General features: G+C 40.2%; 1 protein-coding gene across 1 annotated transcript in view; it reads left to right on the forward strand.

Moving 5' to 3' along the window:
* Window positions 1–23,178, forward strand: part of LOC144666320 (uncharacterized) — a 34,858-nt gene that overhangs the window by 6,372 nt on the left and 5,308 nt on the right. Inside the window, exons 4-14 of the mRNA XM_078527719.1 lie at window positions 580–744; window positions 909–1,022; window positions 1,492–1,617; window positions 1,839–1,935; window positions 2,050–2,268; window positions 2,782–3,158; window positions 3,497–3,664; window positions 3,933–4,043; window positions 4,221–4,340; window positions 7,933–8,023; window positions 8,350–8,724. Coding sequence (XP_078383845.1) covers window positions 580–744; window positions 909–1,022; window positions 1,492–1,617; window positions 1,839–1,935; window positions 2,050–2,268; window positions 2,782–3,158; window positions 3,497–3,664; window positions 3,933–4,043; window positions 4,221–4,340; window positions 7,933–8,023; window positions 8,350–8,724 — 1,963 coding nt within the window. The remainder of the gene's footprint in view (window positions 1–579; window positions 745–908; window positions 1,023–1,491; window positions 1,618–1,838; window positions 1,936–2,049; window positions 2,269–2,781; window positions 3,159–3,496; window positions 3,665–3,932; window positions 4,044–4,220; window positions 4,341–7,932; window positions 8,024–8,349; window positions 8,725–23,178) is intronic.

The raw sequence follows: 23,178 nt of genomic DNA on the forward strand, positions 1-23,178 counted from the left end.
CTTTGATAAATAGTTTTTGTCTACAAGACTATATTGATAGACTCTCCTGACGAACGCGAAGAATTGTAAACAACTTTAAAATTCCCAAAAAGAATAAATCTCAGGTGATGAGAACTGAAAGTATAATTATTGAGAGATTTTTTTGCTATATCCATGTACCTGTCAAGTTTGAGTTTCAAAATGTTAGTATTGTGGCACCGCTGTAAAAATGTTTTGATATCGACCAGTTGAGTTGAGTCTGTTTATACACTTTAGTCTGCTTATGTAAACAAGAAACAAATAACTACTTGCCCATTTATTATATGAAACGACCCACTACTTACAGGCATTTGTCAATAGATGCATTGATCTTAGAATCGATCGTCGGAATTAAAACCGTAAACTAAGTTTAATTGAAATATCAAGCTAACAAAAGCATTTATTATAAGCAAAGTGGCCGTCGTAGAGGGGCTTTATTTGTTTCGATGGTTTTTGATCCTTTGTGGTTCTGTTGAGATAGTACGAAAAGAGCGCACGAAAGCTTAGGGGTAGGTCGGACAATGTATGGATTAATCGTTATTTATTATTTTAAATTTTCAGAGCTTTGATGGGAAACCTTCCGTGTTTGTCTCAGAAAAGTACACTCGCGATACAAAATCTGGTGATGCTATGTATGTCTGGTTGGAGAACGTGAAAGCTGGTGCCTTCGAAGTTTGCATCCGGGAGTTCCTTGCTTTTGATGGGAAACACCAGGATACAATTGTGGTAAGTAATCTCACCTTTATAACTGCCACGAGCAAGTTTTGACTTATTTTAAACATAGTTTCGTAGCTGCGAGATTTTCTGTATTTTTTATCGCTTGAATCCTTTGTCAGGGTCAGAAATATCAGACAATAATGATCAACCAATGTCAATGTGATTCTTTTTAGGACTGGTTTGCATATACTGGCAATGGTTCTGAGCTGAATTTTACCTTGTCAGGAGAAGCATTTTTTCCTAACAATGGAAATCCCACTGCTGAGGACAACTATGGTTTTTGTCAGGTAGGAGTATTTGATAGGTTTCTAACATAAGGCAATAATGACACGAAACAACTACATGTAGTCAACTCTCGCCTTGCTTGTAGTAATCTATACCATTTTTCAAAAGTAATACAATGGGCATTCCAATGTACGCTTTCTGTCTTGTAAATTGCAAGACTTTTGGAAGGGTCATTTGAAGCAGGTAAGGTGGCAAATAAACTGCACAAGTGTCATCTTTCTTTCTTTTAAAGAGTAATACGAGATGTCATGTGTTGTCAACAGTCAACTCTCGCCTTGAGGACAGCTCGCTATTACGGACAACCCGTTATTACGAACAGGAGTTGAAGTCCCGACTAATAAAGAATTATTGAAAATAACCCTCACTACTACGGACTTTCTTTATTAGGGACACCAAATGGTGGTCCCGAAGGTGCCCGTTATAAAGGGAGTTGATTGAAATCGGCTTGTCGTTCTCTTCTTTTCTTGACAGGAAGTCCCGTATAACACCACTTTTTACGCGTCCCCAGCTGTCCTGGTCTCAGTGCACCATAATTATGACCGGAAGGTGAAGAATTCTATTCCGCCGGAAAATATCATCATCACAGCCTGGGTGGGGGTAAGATACTTGTTTTCAAAGATAAAAAAATAGTCAAACACGAATTGGGTGAAAATTTGACGATTATGTCATACACTAAATGTTCATTGTAAAAATCAGAAGAAACGACTGCTTCACATTTAATAGATTCCTGCACCTCGGAATTGAATCTCTAAATGAAAAAAATAAAGGTCGCACTTGTTTATTTTGTTTTAATTTCAAGTACAAAATTTTATTTATAGGAAGTTGGTCTGACATCCATGCGAATTTGCGTAAGAGATTTAACTGGAACAGAAAATCAGCATGACCCTCTGTCAGTCAGCTATGCTGTGATTGGAGGTGGGTAATTTTGTCCATGATAAAATATCAAATCCATAGTCCACAAAGTTCATTTTTGTCGATCGACTCTTGCTTAGCTCAAAAGAAAGCTATTTTCTCTTTTTTTATTTACAGATCTGAATCCATGCCTTGGTGTAAACTGCCCATCATTTGGAGTCTGTAAAACCTTTAGTGCTCATGAAGCTCGCTGTGTGTGCTACGAAGACTGTCCTTCTGATCAGGATCCAGTGTGCACCTCTAATGGAACAACCTACGCCAACAAATGTCTCTATGAATTAAGTTATTGCAGGGGACTAGACAGTAATACCGTGTATCACCCAGGCAGCTGCGAGGGTAAGCAAAGACTCATGTGTGAAAAGCTTTAGCCTTGCAGGCCTAGATACCGTCTTTAAAGCTACATAGTTATATCTTAAACTCGGCTTTGCGAGACTGCGATTTTCTGGAAGGTTATAAAGAAAAAAAAAAGTCAATTATTTTTTGATACCAGTGCATTAAAGTAAACTGCATTGACTTCTTATTGAGAGCCTTGCTTTAAACTTGTCGTGAGCCTAACATTCCTTAAAACTTTGCAAATCACATATAGATCAATCCATCTGTTTTACTTACAGTAAGTTTCAAATTTAGCTCTTGACATAAGCAGGAAAATTTGGGCTTTTCACGCGACGCTACCTCCCCACCAACGTTGCGTCACGACTTAAATAACAGACCCAAAGTAATAGCTGCAAAGGAAACTACAAATTGATAAGCTGTATTCACCATGCTATTGTAGGGTGAATGTGGGGACTGCTCTATGAATGTGTTTTCTTAGTTTTTGCATGCTAACACTTTTTTTTAATGCAACTACAGGTTTTCCAATCGTGCATGGCCGTGAAAAGCTTCTTCGTGTTCCCAAGTGGTCTGATTCAAGTTGCAAGACAGTGGTGTTCCCGCCATACAAATTTTATCCGGATAAAGAAGTTCATGTACAAATAACACTGAACCACATGAACTTAAACGATTCAGTGACAGTCCACCACGCTATCACTTCCTGGACAGAGAATGTCAATACTGAGAATTTTACTGTGTGTGCCATGCAATCTGGGAGGAATGGAAACAACTTTAATCCTTTTGCAACTCTGGATTATATGGCATATCAAGGAGCACCGCCAGAAGGAATGACGGGAATAATTAAGATCCAGAAATGGTGGTCTGGAACAAATTGCGCAGATGTGACGTTTCCAAAGGTAGCGTTACTATAGAAATATAGTTTATATTCGCAAACGTAAATATATTTTTTGGCCCGAATTGTGTCGGGGTTTCTTTCTGATTTAACTTGTTCGAAAACGGCGACATTGCACTAAACTATGTAACAAAGTAACAAGGTAATCATCTGTTTTTTAATGCCTACAATAATAATAACAATAATGATATAAATTGTATATCTGGGTCCAAAAGCGCAATACATGTTAAAAGTAACCGAATGATGTCATTATCAAGCTTGAATAAATTGAGCAAACTGACATTTCTGAGTGGACTGACATTGAGAGAGATGACTGTACCATTCCTTTGTTCACAAATGCAGGACAAGTTTACGGAGGCTCCTGTCGTTCTTGTGACGTCAGAACATATAAGAATTGGTAAGGAATATGATGCCGCGCTGATGTGGACAGAAGATGTAACCAAGGACTCATTTAAAGTCTGTCTTCGTGAATTGCAAAACTTTGATGGAAAGCACGAAGATATTAATGTGGTATGTGATCAAATGTTTGATTTTTCAAAACATTTGGATAAAATATATCAAGGTTCAGTTTATCAATTTCGTTTTTCATAGCTAGGGTGAAAGCTTTTTTCAGGGCAGTTGGGAAAAGAAGATAGCCATTATATACATGAAGTGCCAACGTGGACGCTTTTTTCCTCTGGAGTCTCTGTAATGACGTATACAAATAATGTATTAGCAAATAAGCACATTATACATTATCTATTTTTTTATCTATTTTTTTTTTTTTTTCAATTCACAGAATTGGTTGGCGTTTTCTAAACTACACAAACCACTCTTCACTGAACATGGCTCTGTCAAGTTTCCAAACACAAACCCACCAACAGATGAAAACAACAACGCTTACTGTGAGGTAAGATACTGGTGGACTTTGAGAAGGAATGACGTCGTAACATCGAAAAATTTAATAAAGCGTCAACTTTTCCCTTAAATTTACGTTCCATTTGCATTCAAGAAAGATGTTATGCTGTAAGGACGTTTGCAGGTCTATGGGATTAAGAACGTTCAATTATTTTGTTTTCTTACACAGTTTGTGCATTTTACACGAAGTTATAACTCAACACCAACAATTCTGATATCAGCCAATCACAGCACAACTGAAAGTGGAAACTTGGCACCAGTTCATAACGGCATTACCACGTGGATCGAGGTGAAATTGAATGTTTCAACAATATTAATGCAATTATTAAGACAATATTTGATCTGAAATTTGTCACATCAGCTGCAATAAATCTTAAGAGCACAGGTTTCCTACGGTCAAACATATGCCGGTAAGAGTCCTTAAATGGATTTCGCTCATACTCTTACCATGGGTAGGCCTTAATATAAAATAAATCACAGTATACTTTGTTTGGCTAAATATCGATTTGTTTTCGAGAAAATCGATATTTCTAAAATCCAGCAAAATTGACGCTTTCGGAGCTCAAAATTTATGCCGAGTTTGTTAGCTTCGCGTCGAAAAATAAAGCACTCTGGAAGAAAAATACCTATTTAATATCGAAGAATAACATCAAATTAGTACGTCGAAAGCAATTTCTGCTCTTAAAGTCCTTTTATTTACAAAATATAATTAAGTTTATTCGACACACTTTTGATTTAATTCAAAATAGGTCAAACTTATCGCTTTATTTAAGTATGAGCGAAGCGAAATAAATGGCCGAAAATTTGGTATTAGACAGATAAATGATTGTTCTTTTCGATACTAAAAGGATTTCCTGGAGAAATGATTTAGTGCGATGCTTTCAGATCTCAAAGTTGCTTAAAATTCGTTAATTTAACCACAGGGGGCCCAGACAAACTGTTTGTGTATGGCCTGTGCACATTTACATTTTTATAGAGAATGTATGGAATTTACCGAATGGTTTGTAGAATTGCGTAAAATGGTGCAAAACATTAACAAATTTGTGCTGAATAAATGTTAAGTTTCCTACCTTTTGTGTAGTGTCGTTCTTTTGGCTCAAAATGGCGAATTTGAGTCGATTGAAGGGTATTTTGCTTTCGCTGTTTACTATACATCTAATTATATGGAAAGGGTGGAAACTCCAACAGCTCCAAAGTAGAACACTTCCAGCGCCGAGCCGATTTTCGACCTGATAATCCCATCGCACAGCTTTCAAACTACGCACCAGAAAAGAGGAAGGCTTGACTAATCTTCTCGTATCATTTGATCGAAAATTTATCCAAACGGTCCGGAACAAGCCCTCAAACGAAAACGGGTATCCAAAATTTTTAAGCCGTCCGAATGCGTAGCACCAATTTGTGGTGCCGAAGGGAAACGCTATTCCCCAGCCTCTTTGTGATTGGATACAATTGAACAATGGTCGTTCAAGATTTTGTTTTGTGGATAGGGAGGCAAAGGCAAAACAAATACTCAGTGGTATTGGGAGTGATGTCAATAGTGCGACACAACCTTAGGACCCTCGCGCAAAATATGGCATTTATGACGGCGATGCCGGAAGCGATGCATTATCATTTAAATATGCGTCGTTGTAACTTGTCAGTGCGGCGAAGTAAAAGGAGTGCGCCGTTGACGTCTGTTTATTTACTTCCAAATACACTCTTTCCGAAACACCACTCCCACAAACAATGAAAACCTTTTTCCCTTGCTTTAGCAGTCAACTGTTGATAGCCTTCATCACACTGAAAGATTTCCCTGTTCCTCCCTCTCCAGTTACAAGAATATTGTGCCCAGCTTCGGCTAGGTGTAGGATTTCAGATTGTTCAGAAGTTAAAGAAAATGAGGACTATTTCGGTGATTGCAGCCAGAAATGTTTAAAACATCAAAAACAGAAAGAAAAATAAAGGAACTCAAGCACGAGTACCTTGCCATATTCGTATGTCCCGCAAAAATCCCACTTTTCCGCAAACTCGCGATCGCCTACATTTTCTGCGCTACGAAAGTCGTGATGGAACTTCGCGGGGTTTTCCCAATCAGTCGGACCTTAACATAAGAATAGCAAATCACAACAACGGTTTTGCACGAGAGTTTCACATGTGGGTGTATTGCTTTGCAATCTCTGTAAAACAACTAGGTGAGATGACTAAAGTCTGATATTTTTTTAGGGCTGTAAAAAAATTTTTTCGTTGAAAAATGAACGCTGACTTTTCTTTGAAGCTAGCTAGCTTTAAAAATGAACTCATACCGACTAGATGTAGGTACTTACTCGTTTCTTAAGTCAGTATAAATATTTCATAATTACTTCGCCGCACTGACAAGTTACAATGACGCATATTTAAATGATAATGCATCGCTTCCGGCATCGCCGTCATAAATGCCATATTTTGCGCGAGGGTCCTAAGGTTGTGTCGCACTATTGACATCACTCCCTATACTACTGAGTATTTGTTTTGCCTTTGCCTCCCTATCCACAAAACAAAATCTTGAACGACCATTGTTCAATTGTATCCAATCACAAAGAGGCTGGGGAATAGCGTTTCCCTTCGGCACCACAAATTGGTGCTACGCATTCGGACGGCTTAAAAAATTTGGATACCCGTTTTCGTTTGAGGGCTTGTTCCGGACCGTTTGGATAAATTTTCGATCAAATGATACGAGAAGATTAGTCAAGCCTTCCTCTTTTCTGGTGCGTAGTTTGAAAGCTGTGCGATGGGATTATCAGGTCGAAAATCGGCTCGGCGCTGGAAGTGTTCTACTTTGGTGCTGTTGGAGTTTCCACCCTTTCCATATAATTAGATGTATAGTAAACAGCGAAAGCAAAATACCCTTCAATCGACTCAAATTCGCCATTTTGAGCCAAAAGAACGACACTACACAAAAGGTAGGAAACTTAACATTTATTCAGCACAAATTTGTTAATGTTTTGCACCATTTTACGCAATTCTACAAACCATTCGGTAAATTCCATACATTCTCTATAAAAATGTAAATGTGCACAGGCCATACACAAACAGTTTGTCTGGGCCCCCTGTGGTTAAATTAACGAATTTTAAGCAACTTTGAGATCTGAAAGCATCGCACTAAATCATTCTCCAGGAAATCCTTTTAGTATCGAAAAGAACAATCATTTATCTGTCTAATACCAAATTTTCGGCCATTTATTTCGCTTCGCTCATACTTAAATAAAGCGATAAGTTTGACCTATTTTGAATTAAATCAAAAGTGTGTCGAATAAACTTAATTATATTTTGTAAATAAAAGGACTTTAAGAGCAGAAATTGCTTTCGACGTACTAATTTGATGTTATTCTTCGATATTAAATAGGTATTTTTCTTCCTGAGTGCTTTATTTTTCGACGCGAAGCTAACAAACTCGGCATAAATTTTGAGCTCCGAAAGCGTCAATTTTGCTGGATTTTAGAATTATCGATTTTCTCGAAAACAAATCGATATTTAGCCAAACAAAGTATACTGTGATTTATTTTATATTAAGGCCTACCCATGGTAAGAGAATGAGCGAAATCCATTACAGGGCTCTTGCCAAGAATTTTCATTTTTGTTTGAAATTTGTGCATATGTCCTCTTAATATGTCACACGGAGTATTTACATGGCCATGCCCCAACTAAAAACTGTTACTGATGAAAAGTGAGCAGATATTCGAAGGAACCAAAAAAATGCTGCTTCGATTTCTTATCCAAAACGTACTAATATCTTTGCATGCGCGTTTTGCTTAATATGAACTACTCAGGTCAAAATATAAGGCATGCAACTAACGTCATTTTTGTTTATTTCCCAGGCTACGGATGATTAATTTTATTTTGAAAGATCTGTGTTTGATTTGCAGAACATGAATGCCTCTGGATTTAGAGTTTGTGTCAAGGAATTGTACGAGACCAGATATGACCCAGTGTCAGTGAGTTATGCTGTCCTTACAGGTTAGTAATGAACCTCATATATTGTGTGGTTATCAAATATTGGTTATTTTCATGCACATAACATACAATGGTTAGTCTCAGTTTAGTCTTTTGGAGTGGATGGATCAGTTTCAGATTTATATGAAAGTGTGTCTTGTAAGCTAGAAATTAAAAAAATGACAACACCAGAAAAACATTCGAAATCATTTTTGTGCTAAATTTTTTGCTTAATTAATTTTTTTTCTAAAAATAAAATCAATTAAAAAAAAACGTTTTAACATCCAACGAAATAAATTAAACGTTCCTTTCCGTTGATATGACAAGGAAAACTTGTTGTATTTTTGCAGATATTTGTAAACCAGGATGGAGCTATTTCAACGGATTCTGCTACTTGACAAGTACGAAATGCGCCAATTGGACGACAGCATTGTCAAAATGCCGCGAAGAAAATTCCGTACTAGTTGATGTAAACAACAATGAGGAAAACGTATTCATCCAGCATAGACATAACGGGGAGAAATCCTGGCTGGGATTAAACGACAAATCAACAGAGGGTGACTTCATTTGGGCAGACCGCGGTCCTGGCAATTTCACCGCTTGGGCCAAGAACCAGCCTAACAACTTTAGAGATGAAGATTGTGTTCACGCACTTGGTATAAAGCACAGTTATGAGTGGAACGACGTGAAGTGTAGTGACTGTCATCAGTATACTTGCAAGAAAGGTAAGGCATTTATAATACTAAAGAAAAAAAAAAACCCGAATGAGTTCGTTTTAAAGCGAACCAATGAGCGACAAAGCCAACAGGCAAAAGAGTGAACAAGTTTGGGGGAACTGAATAGGGTCAACACGGAGTGAGTAGTACAGAGGGAAGTCGACAAATACCACCTCGAATTAGACGCTTTTATCGCAGCTGGAGTTCGTTTTTTGGCAAGTGTTGATGAGTCACGGTAAATTCCCCGACTTTGTTTACCCACGCGGAAAAAAACAAAATTTGCATACCATGTTCAGGCAAGCCCTTGACATGTTCAAACAAGCCCGTGACTGTCACGTCACGCTCTCAACGTAATTCGACAAATACCACACTGAATTAGACGGCAAGGAGTCATAATTGATATCACGTGCATTAAATCAAAAGAACAATAGTTGTGCACGTGTAAAACAATAGATTTTTCATTCCAGAGTGCTTAGAACTCAGATTTTAAGCACACAGGAATGAAAACAACTTACTAACGTCTAAAAATATCATTCGGGTAAACCCCGACACCCACGCACAAATTTGCATGCCGCTCGCGGCTTCATGTCAATTGAACAAATGCAACTAATGAGTACATGGCGACAAAAAGTTACTTTTCAGAAGCAACAATTTGCCTGTATTGCGACAAAAGTTTCACAAAAGAGGAATTTTATGACTCAATCCCGGTTAGAAAGCACTTCTCAGGGCATCTATCACGGAAAAATTCACAAATGTTGTGCAGATATTATAGAGGAAGACTACTGGCGTGTAGAATCACTAAACGCTAAAGAAAAAAATATGAACTTCAATTAACAAAAAAAAAGGGGAGCGGGGGTGAGGAGGGAGAGGGCGAGCAAGCAAAGGAATTCCAATTGAACATTTGCAGACATTGGAATATACACAAAGATGGGCCGAGGAAGAACTGGAGTTTTGATAACAAGTGGGAAAAAAAAAGTTAAAAGGTTTATTGGGCCACCTTTACAAACTTTTCAACATAAAAAAAATTGCTAAAGAAAACAATCAAACAGTGATTTTATTGTCAGAAGAGGCGATCGCACAGTTGAAAACTTTTGACAAAGAGCTTGTCGCAAACCTTTTGACAGGAAATTGACTCTTTTAAAATTGTTTTTTTTTTGTACATCTTAATATTTACCAAAAATTATTAAATTTAACAAACCTGTTTTTGTATTTATTGCTCCGTTTTTATTTGAAATTGCGGCCGAAATTTTGTCTCCTTTTGATGCTTCTAATGAAACAAGGTCCTGTTTTTGGAAATTAGAAACGGTTGGACTGCGTGTGGCTGACCCCCTTCCACCATTTTCTGTTTGAACCTTGATAAACACCTGTACTTCATCATTTACAACATTATCATCTTTTTTACTTAAAATAAGAAACTGCCATTCTTCAATTCTTCCATCAACGGGCATAATAAAGTAATTTAAATTAAAATTAAATTTAACCGAATAAAAAACAACAGAACTTGGGGGAAAACCACCCCCAAGAGTAATTGTACCATCGGTTCCATCATAAAAACCGTTTATGACAAAATTCAATATTTTTGGAAAATAGTTTTTTAACTCAAACCCATTCATATCAATATTCGTTTCAAGCACCATGTCTCCAGAAGAAATAATAAAAGGTTTTTCAAAAACATCGCTTGGCACGTCCGCTTGATAACCCTTTACACCATAAGCAATCAAATAAGCTTGCTCACTTGCTTGTGACCCCGAGTAACCAGGATTGGTTATGTCAATAAAAAGTTTATCGTCACTGTTTGACGCATTTTTTTGTGAGTGAATGATTGTTCTCGTATATTTTGGCGTGTGATTGTTGAATCTTTTTGTATGATAATTGACAGTGTTACTTCCAAAAGGTGACGAAGCACTTAAACTCCAGTTAAGATCACTTTCTGGGAAGAAAAACTCAACACAAAGAGTGTAATCACCAGAGGGCAACCCGGTTAGGCCGATTTTAAGTCTTGAATTGAAACTGTTTCCAGATTTTACTAAATTAAAACGAAAAGCGCTTTCTTTGAGTAAGTGAACACCAGAGGTAAAATTGTCAACAACTGTTAATGAGTTAACATTTGTAACACCTTGAAAAGAAGATGCAGAAAAAAACAAATGTGAAAACAAATTTTCGTTTACTCCTGAAGAAATTGAGTGAGTTGAAACATACTTTTGCATTGAAACTAAGTTTACAGCGTCTTGGTCTCCGACAGGATTTGCAAGCTGTTTGATCGAATGGTCGTTCATTACCAAATTTTGATTAACAACACCCATTTGTCCAGGGTCACCTTTTAGGCCAGCGGGACCTTGTGGACCAGCAGGACCAGTTGGGCCGGCATCTCCTTTTGGCCCTTTTGTTCCAGCAGGCCCAGTATGCCCAGCAGGCCCTGTGGCACCAGCGGGACCAGTTGGACCTGTTTCACCTTTTGGACCCGCAGGGCCAGCAGGACCAGTTGCACCGACGGGGCCAGCAGAGCCAGTTGCACCTTGGGGCCCTTGTGGACCAGCAGGACCAGTAGAGCCAGTTGGGCCGCTGTCACTTTTATCGCCTTTTTGACCAACGAAACCTCTTGAGCCAGTTGGGCCTTGGGGACCTTGAGGACCAGTGTCGCCTTTCGGGCCAGCGGGGCCAGTAGGACCGCGAGAACCTTGTGGACCAGCAGGACCAGTAGGACCTTGGGGGCCTTGGGGGCCAGTGTCGCCTTTATGCCCAGCAGGGCCAATCGAACCTCTTGGGCCAGGGGGGCCGGGAGGGCCAGTTGTTGAAGAGCTGTCTGAAGGATGACCTGTGTCTCCGTTGAAAGCACCCATTATATATATTCGTCAATATTTATTTTATTTTTATGGCCGTCGTGATACAAAAAAGAGAATTTTGTTGCAGTTGCCTGATTAAGCTGATTTCTGTCTATGCCAAGCTCATCTGCAATACGATTATTTTCTCTTGGAAGAAAGGAAAAAATACAAAAATGGCTGCAATTATCACGAATATTTTTCGGCACTTTGAAAAAACATTGAGAAAGATAAATGACGCTGCATTGACGATGCCTTCCGTTTATAAAGTAATTGATGATTTCGTTTTGATTGCTTTCACAAACCATGTCGTCAAATATGACAATTTTTTGGTTGTCATCTGTGAGTTCTTCAAGGGGAATAACGGTGTTGTTTGCCTCGATAACTTCATAACCAGTTTCAGGATTGACTCTTTTTTCAAAATCGTCAAGAATCAACTGATACTTTTCTTGATGAAGATTTTTTGCGCAAAGATAAATTTTGTCGTAAACCAAAAGCTCATAAAGCATGTGTAAAAGAGTGTTTGTTTTTCCAGAGTTGCTTGGACCACAAATAAGCATGCGAAAAGTGTCAGATGGCATGCTTGTATGCCCCTGTTTGAAAGCACTTTGCGAATAAAACTCAGGATCGTAATTCGGAATCTTCATTTTTTAGTCGTTATATATATACGCAAAAAGATGTCGATGAAAAAATGGCGAACACTTGCTGAAAAAAAGGCCGCTGTTGAGCAGCAAAATGAAAAAATACTTACTGCAATGAAAAACAAAGCGATTGAAAAAAAATTTGGACAGCTTTCAGGTGAGGAGGTATTTAAACCGCTGACACGAAGGTTTGACCGCGCCTTTACACCGCAAACGGATGAACGAAAAAAAAACTGATGCTGAAGAAGGGCCAGACTATAACCTGGATGATTTTGACTTTAACTACCCTTTTGGTGAAAATTTTATGCTAGATGAAGAAACGCCCCCGACAACTTCGCCGCCGTCACCAGAAGTGCCTGACTATTCGATGGTGGAATCTGACCAAGATTTCGAAGACGAAACTCCAACATCATCACCACCATTAACATCATCACCAGCCCCACCTCTTGCGGAAAAGGAAGATGATGATGATGCAGAAGGTGATGATGATGATGATGATGATAATGCAAAAAATGGAGATGCTACCCCCTCGCAAGACTTGTCTCAGTCAGTTGAACGCGCCAAATGGGGGACACCACAAAACCCAGGAATTCAGGGATCAGAATCAACTGATTTGCAGGTGCTGAACAGCATGTTAACGAAAAATAAAGACAACCCCGGCTATGTCGTGAAAAGCCCGAAATCGAAATTTTACGGTTACACTATTCCAGACATACGAAAAGCCCGAGACGAAATTTTAGAAAGAAGGGGGGAAAAGAAAGCAAAATCTTCTTCAGTTTTCGAAAAAGAACCACCAGATCAAGAGGGGAGTGGTGTTGTTGATGTTAACGACCTTGTTGACAGACTTTATATAAGCCTCGGGTCAATTGAGGCAGGAAACACTTCGAAAAAGTTGCGAAGTCAAATAGTTTTATTGCTGCAAATGTTAACAAAACAAAAAGCGCTGACAACAAAAGAAGCAAAAAAAATTTTTTGATAAGTATATAAGATGAAACATCTTAACCTTTTGCTTAACTCCGCGATTGCAAAAAAGAGTGATGCAAGAAATGAACCACATGACTTTAAAATTCACTTTAACCCCCCAATTGTTTTGGACCCTTCAAAAAGGTACAAAGCGGCAATGAACGAGCTTGTAACAATGAGCTATTCTTGGTACAATGTTTCAGAAAAATATAAAAATAACAAATTTAAATGGAAGAAAAAAAGTGAGTCAGACTGGACTGATGTTACCATTCCTGATGGAATGTATGATTACAAAGACTTGAACGGCGCTTTTCAAACTCAAACAGGAAAAACTGATGATTCAAAAGACATTTTTGAACTTAATTTTATACCACGACATACAGAGTCACAATTTTGATTGCAAAGGATTACGAGCTTGATTTAAGAGAAGGCAATTTTTCAGATCTTATTGGTTTTGAAAAAAAAATCTTGAACGATGCAAACAACGTTGGCGATCATGTTCCGAACTTGACGAGAGGGGTAGACTGGATTTATGTTCATTGCGACCTTGTTTCAAGAGCTGTTGACAACATTGAAGACGATGTTTTGTACACGTTGTCAACATCGACTCTTCAAATATCTTATCCATAGTTTCGAAAGAGCCTCGTCGACTCTTGTGGCATCCAGTTAACAAATACCGAATTAACTCGATAAGAATCAGAATCAGTGACGGGCTTGGAAATGACCTTTTTTTGAACGATCAACCTGTCGCTTTGAGCATTTTTATTGAAGAGGAAGAATGATTTTTTGAGAAAAGTATAGGATGAACCACCCAAGCGAATGGACGAGGTTTTACGACAGAGGTCACTACAGATATCGGCACAAAGGAACCGGTGTCGTAAGAGATACTTTATTGTCTATCGGTAAACGATTTGCAAAAAGTGGGAAAAAAAAGGCTGAAGAGGCAGCCAAAAAAGCTGCTGAAAAAGTCGCTGAAAAAGCTGCTGAAAAAGCAGTTGAAACTACCAAAAAAGTTGCAGAGCGCGGCGCGGAAAAAATTCAGCAAGTTTTGAAAAGAAAAAAAACTCTTCCACCTGATTCTCGAAAAAAAATCAACTGTGAAGAAAGGACTTAACCAAACTTCGAGACAAAAGCTTGAAAATATTTTGAAAAAAAAAGAAGCAACTATGGAGAAAGGACTCAACCAAACGTCGAGACAAAAGCTTGAAAATATCTTGAAAAGAAAAGCAGAGATGAAGGTGAACCGAATCATTTCAGAAAATTATTTTTTTTGTGGATAATATATACACCTGGTTTTGGAAGCGATGTTCAGAAGCGGAAAGTTTTTGGAAAAAACTGAGTTCATGAGATTTGGGTTAGACAAGCCCATAACAATTCCTGGAAACAATCAGCTACAGGCAAAAAGTGGCTACAAATTTTCTGTGACAGACAGAGACAACTGGTTCGACTGGTACAACGCTTACATTCGTGCAGATTTTACATTCGAAGCAACCGCAGATGGGGCTGCTGTTGCAGGAGACGCCCGTTCAGCGCCGGTTAATGGATCTTTTTCTTTGATAAATAAACTTGTGGTAAAATCTGCGGGAAAACCTCTTTATAACGTTGACAACGCTCACAAGCTGATATTTATCAAAAACTTGTTGGATTTTTCCGATGACTATTCCAGAAGTGTGGCAAAAAGCCAGTTTTGGTATCTTGATACGGCAAACGATGAAAGAACAGCAGCAGGCTCACCAAACAATGGAAGTATACAAAGAGGGGCGTTAGCCCACGGGGGTTTAACGGTTAACACTATCATTCCTCTCAACAGGTACTCTTTTTTTGAAGAGCTTAGTGACAAGCTCTTGCCACCAATGCCGCTTGAGCTTGAAATACAACTTCAGTCTGATGCAGAACTGATTTGGCAAAACGACGGTACGAACAGGCGAATTGTTGTAAGAACTCTTGAGCTGTGGGTTCCATTGCTTCGGTTTACGAGTGAAGGGCAAATGCTTGCTAATGAAGACTTTTTAAAACCAAGAAAGTGGACTTACATGAGTGAAATGGTGGAGCCCAGCACCAGCCAACGCACTGCTTTTGTTTTGGAACTTGGCAGATAAGTCCTGGAATTAAAAACGCAAATCATGTCTTCATCTTTATTCAACAGACCCGAAGAGTAAACACTCTTACCCAGAACCCGTACTTTTTTGACACTTTTGACATTGACGGAGATGACTCAGCAAAGCTCGCTACTTGCAGGCTGCAGTACGGTACTTCCAAGTTTTATCCTGAGCTGGAGTATGACGAAAATTTCAAGCTGCGAATCCTCAACGACGTGATGAATTGCCGTTACCGAACGAATGATTACAATACAGGAGTCCAGCTTCAGCCAACCAACTATAACACACTTTACCCTTTGCTTTACTTCGACCTTCGAGAAAACAAAGATAACCTGACAAACGACCCGAAGCAGCTGATTTTTCACTACAGGCTAAATGAGGCAGCAAATGCCCAGGATTACACGATATTTGCCGCAATTATGTACGAAAGCGAAATGGTTCTGAAGCAGGTGGGCAACGAACTGGTTATTGTCTAAATTTTTTACAAAATATATATACGATGTCTTCTTACTACCCACTCAAGGTCGCGCTTTCTGAGGGACAAAAACACAGTCTTACCAAGGCATTTTTAAACAAAACATCAATCACGCTAAGACTGAAGTACGAAGACATTACAGGAAAAATTGAGAGACTCTTTGCATCTGACCTTGCGGCAAATTAAAAAAATTAAAAAAGCAATCAGCGAAAAAAGAGGGGTCGATCTGAAAATGAGCAAAACGCAGATAAAAAACACAGTTAAAATCATCAAAACCGCGGTTCTTGGCAAAGGGTTGCAGGTAAAACCGCCAAAAGGTGGCAATGGTATGAGGGTCCAGCCTGCAAATGTGATGCGGCGGCCGCCTCCATTCATTGGAACTTGGGGAGAAAAAAATGAATTTTAAGGACGTTCCTTTAACTGATTTTGACCTGTTTGCGTGGTGTGATCAACTCAAAATCCCGATAAAAGGTGTTTTTTTCAAGAAACGAATTTTTGCCAAAAAATCACTCTCCCTGCATAATCAACATGGACGACTTGGGCGGCCTTGGTACCCATTGGGTTTGTTGCTTTCAAAAAAGCGAAAAAGAAAGCTATGAGTACTTTGACTCTTTCGGTTTGCCTCCACCCGCAGAATGGGAAAATGAGCTTGTTCTAGAAGGAAAAAAGAGCTTTTTGCGAAACGACAACCAGCTTCAGTGGGAAAAAAGCGTGCGGTGCGGTTACTACTGTTTGCTTTTTATGAACGAACGAAACAAAGGGCGGTCGTTCAAGAAAATTCTTGAAATGTTTTCTGACGATTTGTTGAAAAACGAAGCTGTGGTCAAAAAGTATTTTTTGCATCAAGTATAAAATGAAGGTGTATTGCGTTAAAGAAAGAAAGTTTACCTCCAACGTGCCTGGCAGTGAAAAAGTGGTAATTACCAAAAATGCCCGAAAAATGTTGAAAGCCAAGTGCGAAAGCTGCGGTATCACAAAAACAAGGTTCCTTTCGAAAAGCCAGAGCCAAGGAGGCGCTTTAGCAAGGCACAAGACACGTTTGGTTGACAAAATCGCTGAGGGTGCAAGCATGTTTTTTGTCTGGCCCCTCTCCCTCGTTTGCAACGGCAGCTGCGAAACTTGCGGGGCAAGCATTCAAAGGAGTGAGCGACAATGTCAAATATTTTCGAAGCACATAAATTAAAGTGAAAAAATAGATAAAAAATAAATGGAAATTCAGAAAGTTTACTGCGTGAAAGAAAGGCGTTGCACTTACAACGAGCCTTATACCAAAAGAACTGCGATAAACATCGAAGGTCAAAAAACTCTTGAAGCAAAATGCATCAGTTGCGGCATAACAATGGTTGTTTGTTATGACCCGGTAAAAGGTTTTTGGACCCCTAAAGGCGCTTGGAAAGCCAAACAAAAAACAGAATTTTTTTCTTCAGGTATATAATGAAAGTCTATTGCGTAAAAGAAAGACAGTTCACTCCCAATGTGGAGGGGAGCGAAAAAATCGAAATGACAAAAAACGGCCGAAAAATGTTAAAAGTCAAATGCGCCAGCTGTGGAATAACCAAAACAAGATTCTTTTCCGATAAAACAGGGGCTGGCATTGACATCCACAAAGCCATTGGCAAGCTACCAAAACCAAAAAAAGGTTGGACTCTACCAGGGCACAACTACACCGGACCCTACAATCCTCTTGAAAAGCAGCTGACATACGACCCGAAAACCGGAAAAATTCTGAAAATCAAGCAGAAACCCACAGGGGCGACAGACGCTGTCGCAATGCAACACGACGTTGATTATGCTGTTTGCGCAGGCAAAAAAAATGAAAAAAGTTGTAAACACGTGGCAGACAAAAAAATGGTGAAAGCGCTTGACGCAATTCCCAAAAACAAGCGCCAGTGGGGACACACTTTGGCAAGAAACGCGATTGCATCAAAGCAGAAGGTTGGCTTGGGTGTTGGAGAAACCATAAACAAAAAGATCGGAGAAAAAAATCCTGGTTTTCAGCAAGCGCAAGATGCCGGCATGGCAATCACAGGAGATCTTCGGCGGAGATAAAAAGCTTCTTGAAAAATATTGGTCAGGAGACATAGCAAAGGGCGCTTTCAACACCAAAACGGGGTTTTTCAGCAAAAAGTTTTGGACTCACCCTTCAGAAAACCAAGACCCTTCTTGCTCAGCCACAGTTTACAACAAAAAAAGAGGAAAATGGGTTAATCATTATTGCGATTAAATCAAAAAAATTTTTTGCCCTCAAGTATAATGGCCACCGCTACCCAATACAGACGAGCCGAAATCAAGGCAATGAAACTGACCTTGGAAAATCAGCAGGCCCACTACGAAAAGACTTCCGCCAAATTCAAGCGCTGGCATACTCGCTGTCAAACAGCTTGCGCTTTAACGGGCGGGGCCGCGACGATTCTTACCGGCTCAGGTCTCGCAGCTTCGCTTTCCGCTGTCGGCATTGTCGTTGGCGGGCCTTTGATTGGAATAGCAACAGTTTTTTCTCTCACTTCAACTTCTTTGGGCGTCACTGTCAAGTTTTTCTTGCAAAAAGCAAAAAAACACAAAAAAATACTTTCACTTGCAGAAGAAACTCTGTTTGCAATCAACTCTCTCACTTCTGCGGCCCTTGAAGACGGACAAATTTCTGACGAAGAATACCAAGAAATCGTCAAAAAGTACAGTGCCTTCTCTTCGAAAAAAACAAAACTGCGTTACTCAAATCACACTGACAGCGCTCGCTCCCACCAATCTTGAAAATGTTTTTCGGCAGTTTTTTTCGTTTTTTCATTTTTCGTCAAATTTTTCTCCAGCTTTTTGATCATTTCTTCTTTTTTTGGCCAAGAATCTGGTAGCTTTTTTAAAATAAAAATACAAAAAACATGTGTAGTTAATATGTTTTTTTTTTATATTTTTTTTTTTTATAATTTTGGCAGGCTTTCACCACGTTTGCCAAAAATCGCAGCCTTGATAGATCTTGCCAAACAATACCGTTTTTTTTTTTAAAACTGTTTTCAAATATGACAAGTTCGGCGCCGGCGAAATCGATCTTATTTCTGTCTCTTCCAGATATTCAAAACCGTGGGGTTCTTGAAAAACGATTGGTTCAAAAGTTTTCTTTTTCGCAACAAAAACCAAACAGAAATTTTGGATATCTTTTTTTGTCAATGGTTTTGCCCCGTAAAGCACACCATAAGGGTCATCAACAAATGGTTTTTTGTCTTTTAGCCACTTGAGGCTTAAAGATTTAACAAAGTTGTAATAAATCGTTATCATATTATTACTAAAGCCTGTAAGGAAACAAGTGTCATCGCTGTCATTGCCAAAATATTTTTTTTCTTCCATGTTATATTAAGGCTTTTAAGTTCAAATGGAAAATAATAAATTAGAGTCACGTTACTACAGCTCCTCAAGGATACTGGAAAGGAATTTCTTTAAACAAATAGCTCTCTCAAGTACAATCAAAAAATTTTTCTTTTTTTTTTTGTGTGTTCTTTTTTTTTTTTTTCCTTTTTAATTTTAATTTTTTGTCCCCCCATCCTTTTGTTTTTTTGGGGGCCCCTTTCCCCTCTTTTTTTTTTTTTTTTTTATTTTTCCCCCCCCCTTTGACAATAAAAAAATTAGCCAAAGCCGCAAAGGTTTCCGAAGATACTGCAAAAAGGTGGCTCGGAAAACAAGCTTTTTGGCAAATCTACCTTCCCGCACCACGATACGTTCCTCGTCCAAAGTTTGATGTATCTTCTCCTAACGCGGTCGAGTCCACCAGGCGGACCTTCTTTTTCTTCCTCATGACAGATTGCCGCGAGGGCGAAAAGTTTACAAATACGCGTTGACTGTTGTTGACGTTGCCAGCCGTTACAAAGAGGCCGAGCCTTTGACCTCAAAAGATTAAACTGAGGTTGCAAAAGGTTTTCGGGCAATTTACAGGCGTAGTGCACTGAAATGGCCACAAATGCTGCAAGTTGACCCCGGGCGCGAATTCATGGGCGCTGTTACCAAAGAAATGGAAAATCAAAAAACAGCTATTCGACGCGGGCGTGTTAACATTCACAGAGATCAGGCCATTGTTGAACGTTTCAACCGCACACTGGCAGAGCGCCTGTTTGGTTATCAGTACAGTGTCGAGTTGACCCTGCCATCTGGCCAGCGGTCGACAGCGTGGGTTAAGAGGCTACCCGAAGTTATTGCCGCTCTGAACAACGAAGTTACACGGCTGACGGGCAAAAAACCCTCGGAAGCTATTAAATTAAAAGCCGTTGCCGCCAAGCCGTCGACTCCTTATTTGAGGCCTGTTGGTAAGAGCGAAAAAAAGCTCCCCTCCTCCGTGAATGTTAGATATTTGTACCAGCCGGGTGAGTTAGAAGGTGGCGGAAAACGTGCCACCGATCCAATCTGGTCTTTGAAAGTCTTTTCGCTTGAAAGAGCTGTAATGAAACCGAACGAACCTGTTTTGTATTACTTGCAAGACGGCCCTAAGCGTGGCTTTGTGCGCGAGGAGCTGCTCGTAGTACCTCCTGATACCGCCCTTCCACCAGTCAATGCCAGCTAAACGTGATATTCAATCGGTTCGGTATGTATTCCATCTTCAAGCACCCAACGTTTGTCGTAATAGGCGCTCAAACCCAGTTTTTCCTGCTCGTAAGTTACCATTTTTCCTTCCTTCATACGGAAGCCTCTGTTTGTTGCCATGTCCTTATGACCATTCAGAGCGGCCTTAAATCCTTGCCATCTTATTTCGTTTTGCGTCTTGGACATCCCCTTAGTGCTAAACTTCTTTTTTTCACCCTTTGGTTCCTCAATAAAATAACACTTTGAGCAGAGAGCAATCATCCGGCTGCCCGTACACTCAAGCTTAAAGAGACCAGGGGTGCGGCCGCTCCACTTGTCCCAAGCCAGCCATTGTTTTTTTTGGGTCTCGAATTCTTGTTTTAGCTCAGGTTTTACGATGTCCTCAAGCTTCATAGCAGAAATGGCCATGTAACAGCTGTCCGTGGCCATCTGAATTAGCTCAAAGTCCTTTCGATCAAAATATTTGTCTAAAAAGTCATAGTAAAACTTGAGCATGCGCAGCTTTGCCAACTGGTAAACCGCGATCCCAACTTGAAAAGGCCTGCTGATCGTTATCCGCGGCTTACGACTTTCCAACTCGTACGCTTTCCCGATTTCATCTAAGTCACTAAAATACGCACTTCGCAGGGCTCTGTCAACCACTTTCTCATCTTTGGTGTATATCACATTCGTTTGCCGTTCTAGGGCCTCGATCAGCTTCCCGTATGCACTGTTTCCTAACAGCTTAAACACGTCAGCCAGCAAGGCCTTGCTCTTATCAACATCACCTGTTCTCCGCGCCTCTGTCACTTGTTCTACAAACCAGGGGAAGATCTTTTTCGGTTGATAGTCAATCGTTCGGTAAACCGCCGTTATCTCTGCCCCGTGTTCCACATACCAGCGCAGCAGTGGAGCATACAAAAGAATTTTTTTGGCTGATAGGGCCCCAACGAGCTTTTTACCATCTCCACGATTTCTTTTTGTTTTTTTTTTCAAGTATTCATACATGTGTTGTGGAACGGCTTCGGCTGGCACCTCTTTGTTGTAAAAGAATGGCGGCATCTCTTCAAACTTTTTCCACAAGTTTTTTGGAATTTCTATGTCAACTTCCGCAAAACCAAACCATCCGGCGGGTATATATAAAGGGGGGTTTTCTCCTTTCAAGTTTCGCATAAGATAATAGGCCGCAGATGTTTCCATTCCTGTATGGTACCAAAGTTGTTCTTTTCCGCATGGCATGTCTTCTAACATTGTTGACAAATAGAGGGCATTTGCGTCGTAGCCAACGATGTTTTTGCAAAATTTTGCGTTTTCAAACTGGTGGTCTCTTATCTTTGTAAATCCAGCTTCGTGGTACCTTGTAAATACTATGCTCGGGCCTCCAACAACCGCACCTTTCAGCATCTCATACGCTTGTGCGCTCGGGCTGTGCATTTCTGCCCCCCTCTCGACCGCTCCCCGAAGCAGGTAATGTAAGCTCACACCTGGAATGCTGACGGCGTCTTTTAGGATGTCAATACCCTTTTCAGTGTAAAAAGCTTTCATTTTTTCTAGAGCTTCTAGGCCGGGAGCCACATCAAGGTTATTGTAATAGCGAAGCCAATCTGCAAAAGTTCGCATTCCCTTTTCTCGAAACAGTTTTTTACAAGCTTTCCATTCTTAAAGTTTTAGCACAAAAGAGTTTTTCAACTTTGAATACCAAGCAAGATAATCCGGCAACCCTGGGTAGTCAAGCTTCTCGGGGGAGTCAAACCACTCATAAGGAAACCACGATTTCGTAGCCTCACATCCGTATACCTTAACCCACTTTTCATAGCTTGTTCCTGGCCCAAGGTAGTTGATAATGTCAAGGAAACGGAAGCCCTGAGTGAGCAAGAACATGATTTTGTTACAGTTTTTTGCCACTCTGACTTTGCCCGTTGTGTCAGCAAGGCGGTCTGCGAAGTTATTTTTGATCAGATTCAGATCGTAACTGCCAGAGTTGAACCCAACAACAGGTACCTGGTTGCACCATTCCTCAATTTTTTGTCGCTGCGCTTTTGGAAGCAGGCCAACGTCTTTTGGCATGAATTTCGCTCTTACTTGAGCCCGGATGTTTTTTCCGCGTCTCTCCAGCTCTTCCATAAACTTGCGGACCAGCTCCGCGGGGTCTCTTTCACAGATGTGGGTGGGCTCTCTTTCAAGGGTGTCACCGATGCTTACCGAGATTGGCACGTGTGCGCTTTCGATCGTGAGTGTTGGCGTTGGTTCCTTTCTCTGATTATTGTCGCCATACGCCTCGAAATCGTACAAAATCGCGTGCGGGTAGCTTTTTGTTTGCGCCCGCGGTGTATCAACAACGATTTTCCTTACTTCGCACGCCCAAGCCTCGATCACGCGGTAGCCGGCCCTTCGTAGCAATCTTGTACGTTTCATTGTGGCTTTGAACCTGTCTTCGCGTGTTTGGTCGTTGTGGTCAATGATTTTGTTACGATCTTGCGGGTAACATTTTCGACACCCGTGCCAGTGGCAGCCGTGGTATTGAAATACAGTTTTGGAAATAGGGTCGTACCCGTCGACAGGTGCGCGCTCAACCCAACGCTCGCCACCATGTCCGCACATTGCGTGGTGAATGTGAATTTTCCGCCGCTTGGCTTCTTGGTCAAGCCACCGAAGCGATTCTTTGGAAGCTTGATGGTTTGGATAGAAAGCCTTCTCAAAGCTTGTCTGCGGTTCTTCAACCTTTTTGCCCGGGCAATCAATTATTGTTTTTCCTTGGCTGCAAGTTTGATAATGGCGTTTAAGGTTGCAAGCTTGTGTAAATCTCGCGTCGCAATGGGCGCATGCATACGTCTTCGCTAACCTTTTAATATCCTTAATGACAAACGCGTGCCCTTCGAAAGTGCCGATTGTCAGAATGTTCTTCAGCACAGCTGGAGGGTTTC

This window comes from Oculina patagonica, chromosome 9 (assembly GCF_052425735.1).
Source record: "Oculina patagonica isolate OP01 chromosome 9, crgOcupat, whole genome shotgun sequence".
Taxonomy (NCBI): Eukaryota; Metazoa; Cnidaria; class Anthozoa; order Scleractinia; family Oculinidae; genus Oculina; species Oculina patagonica.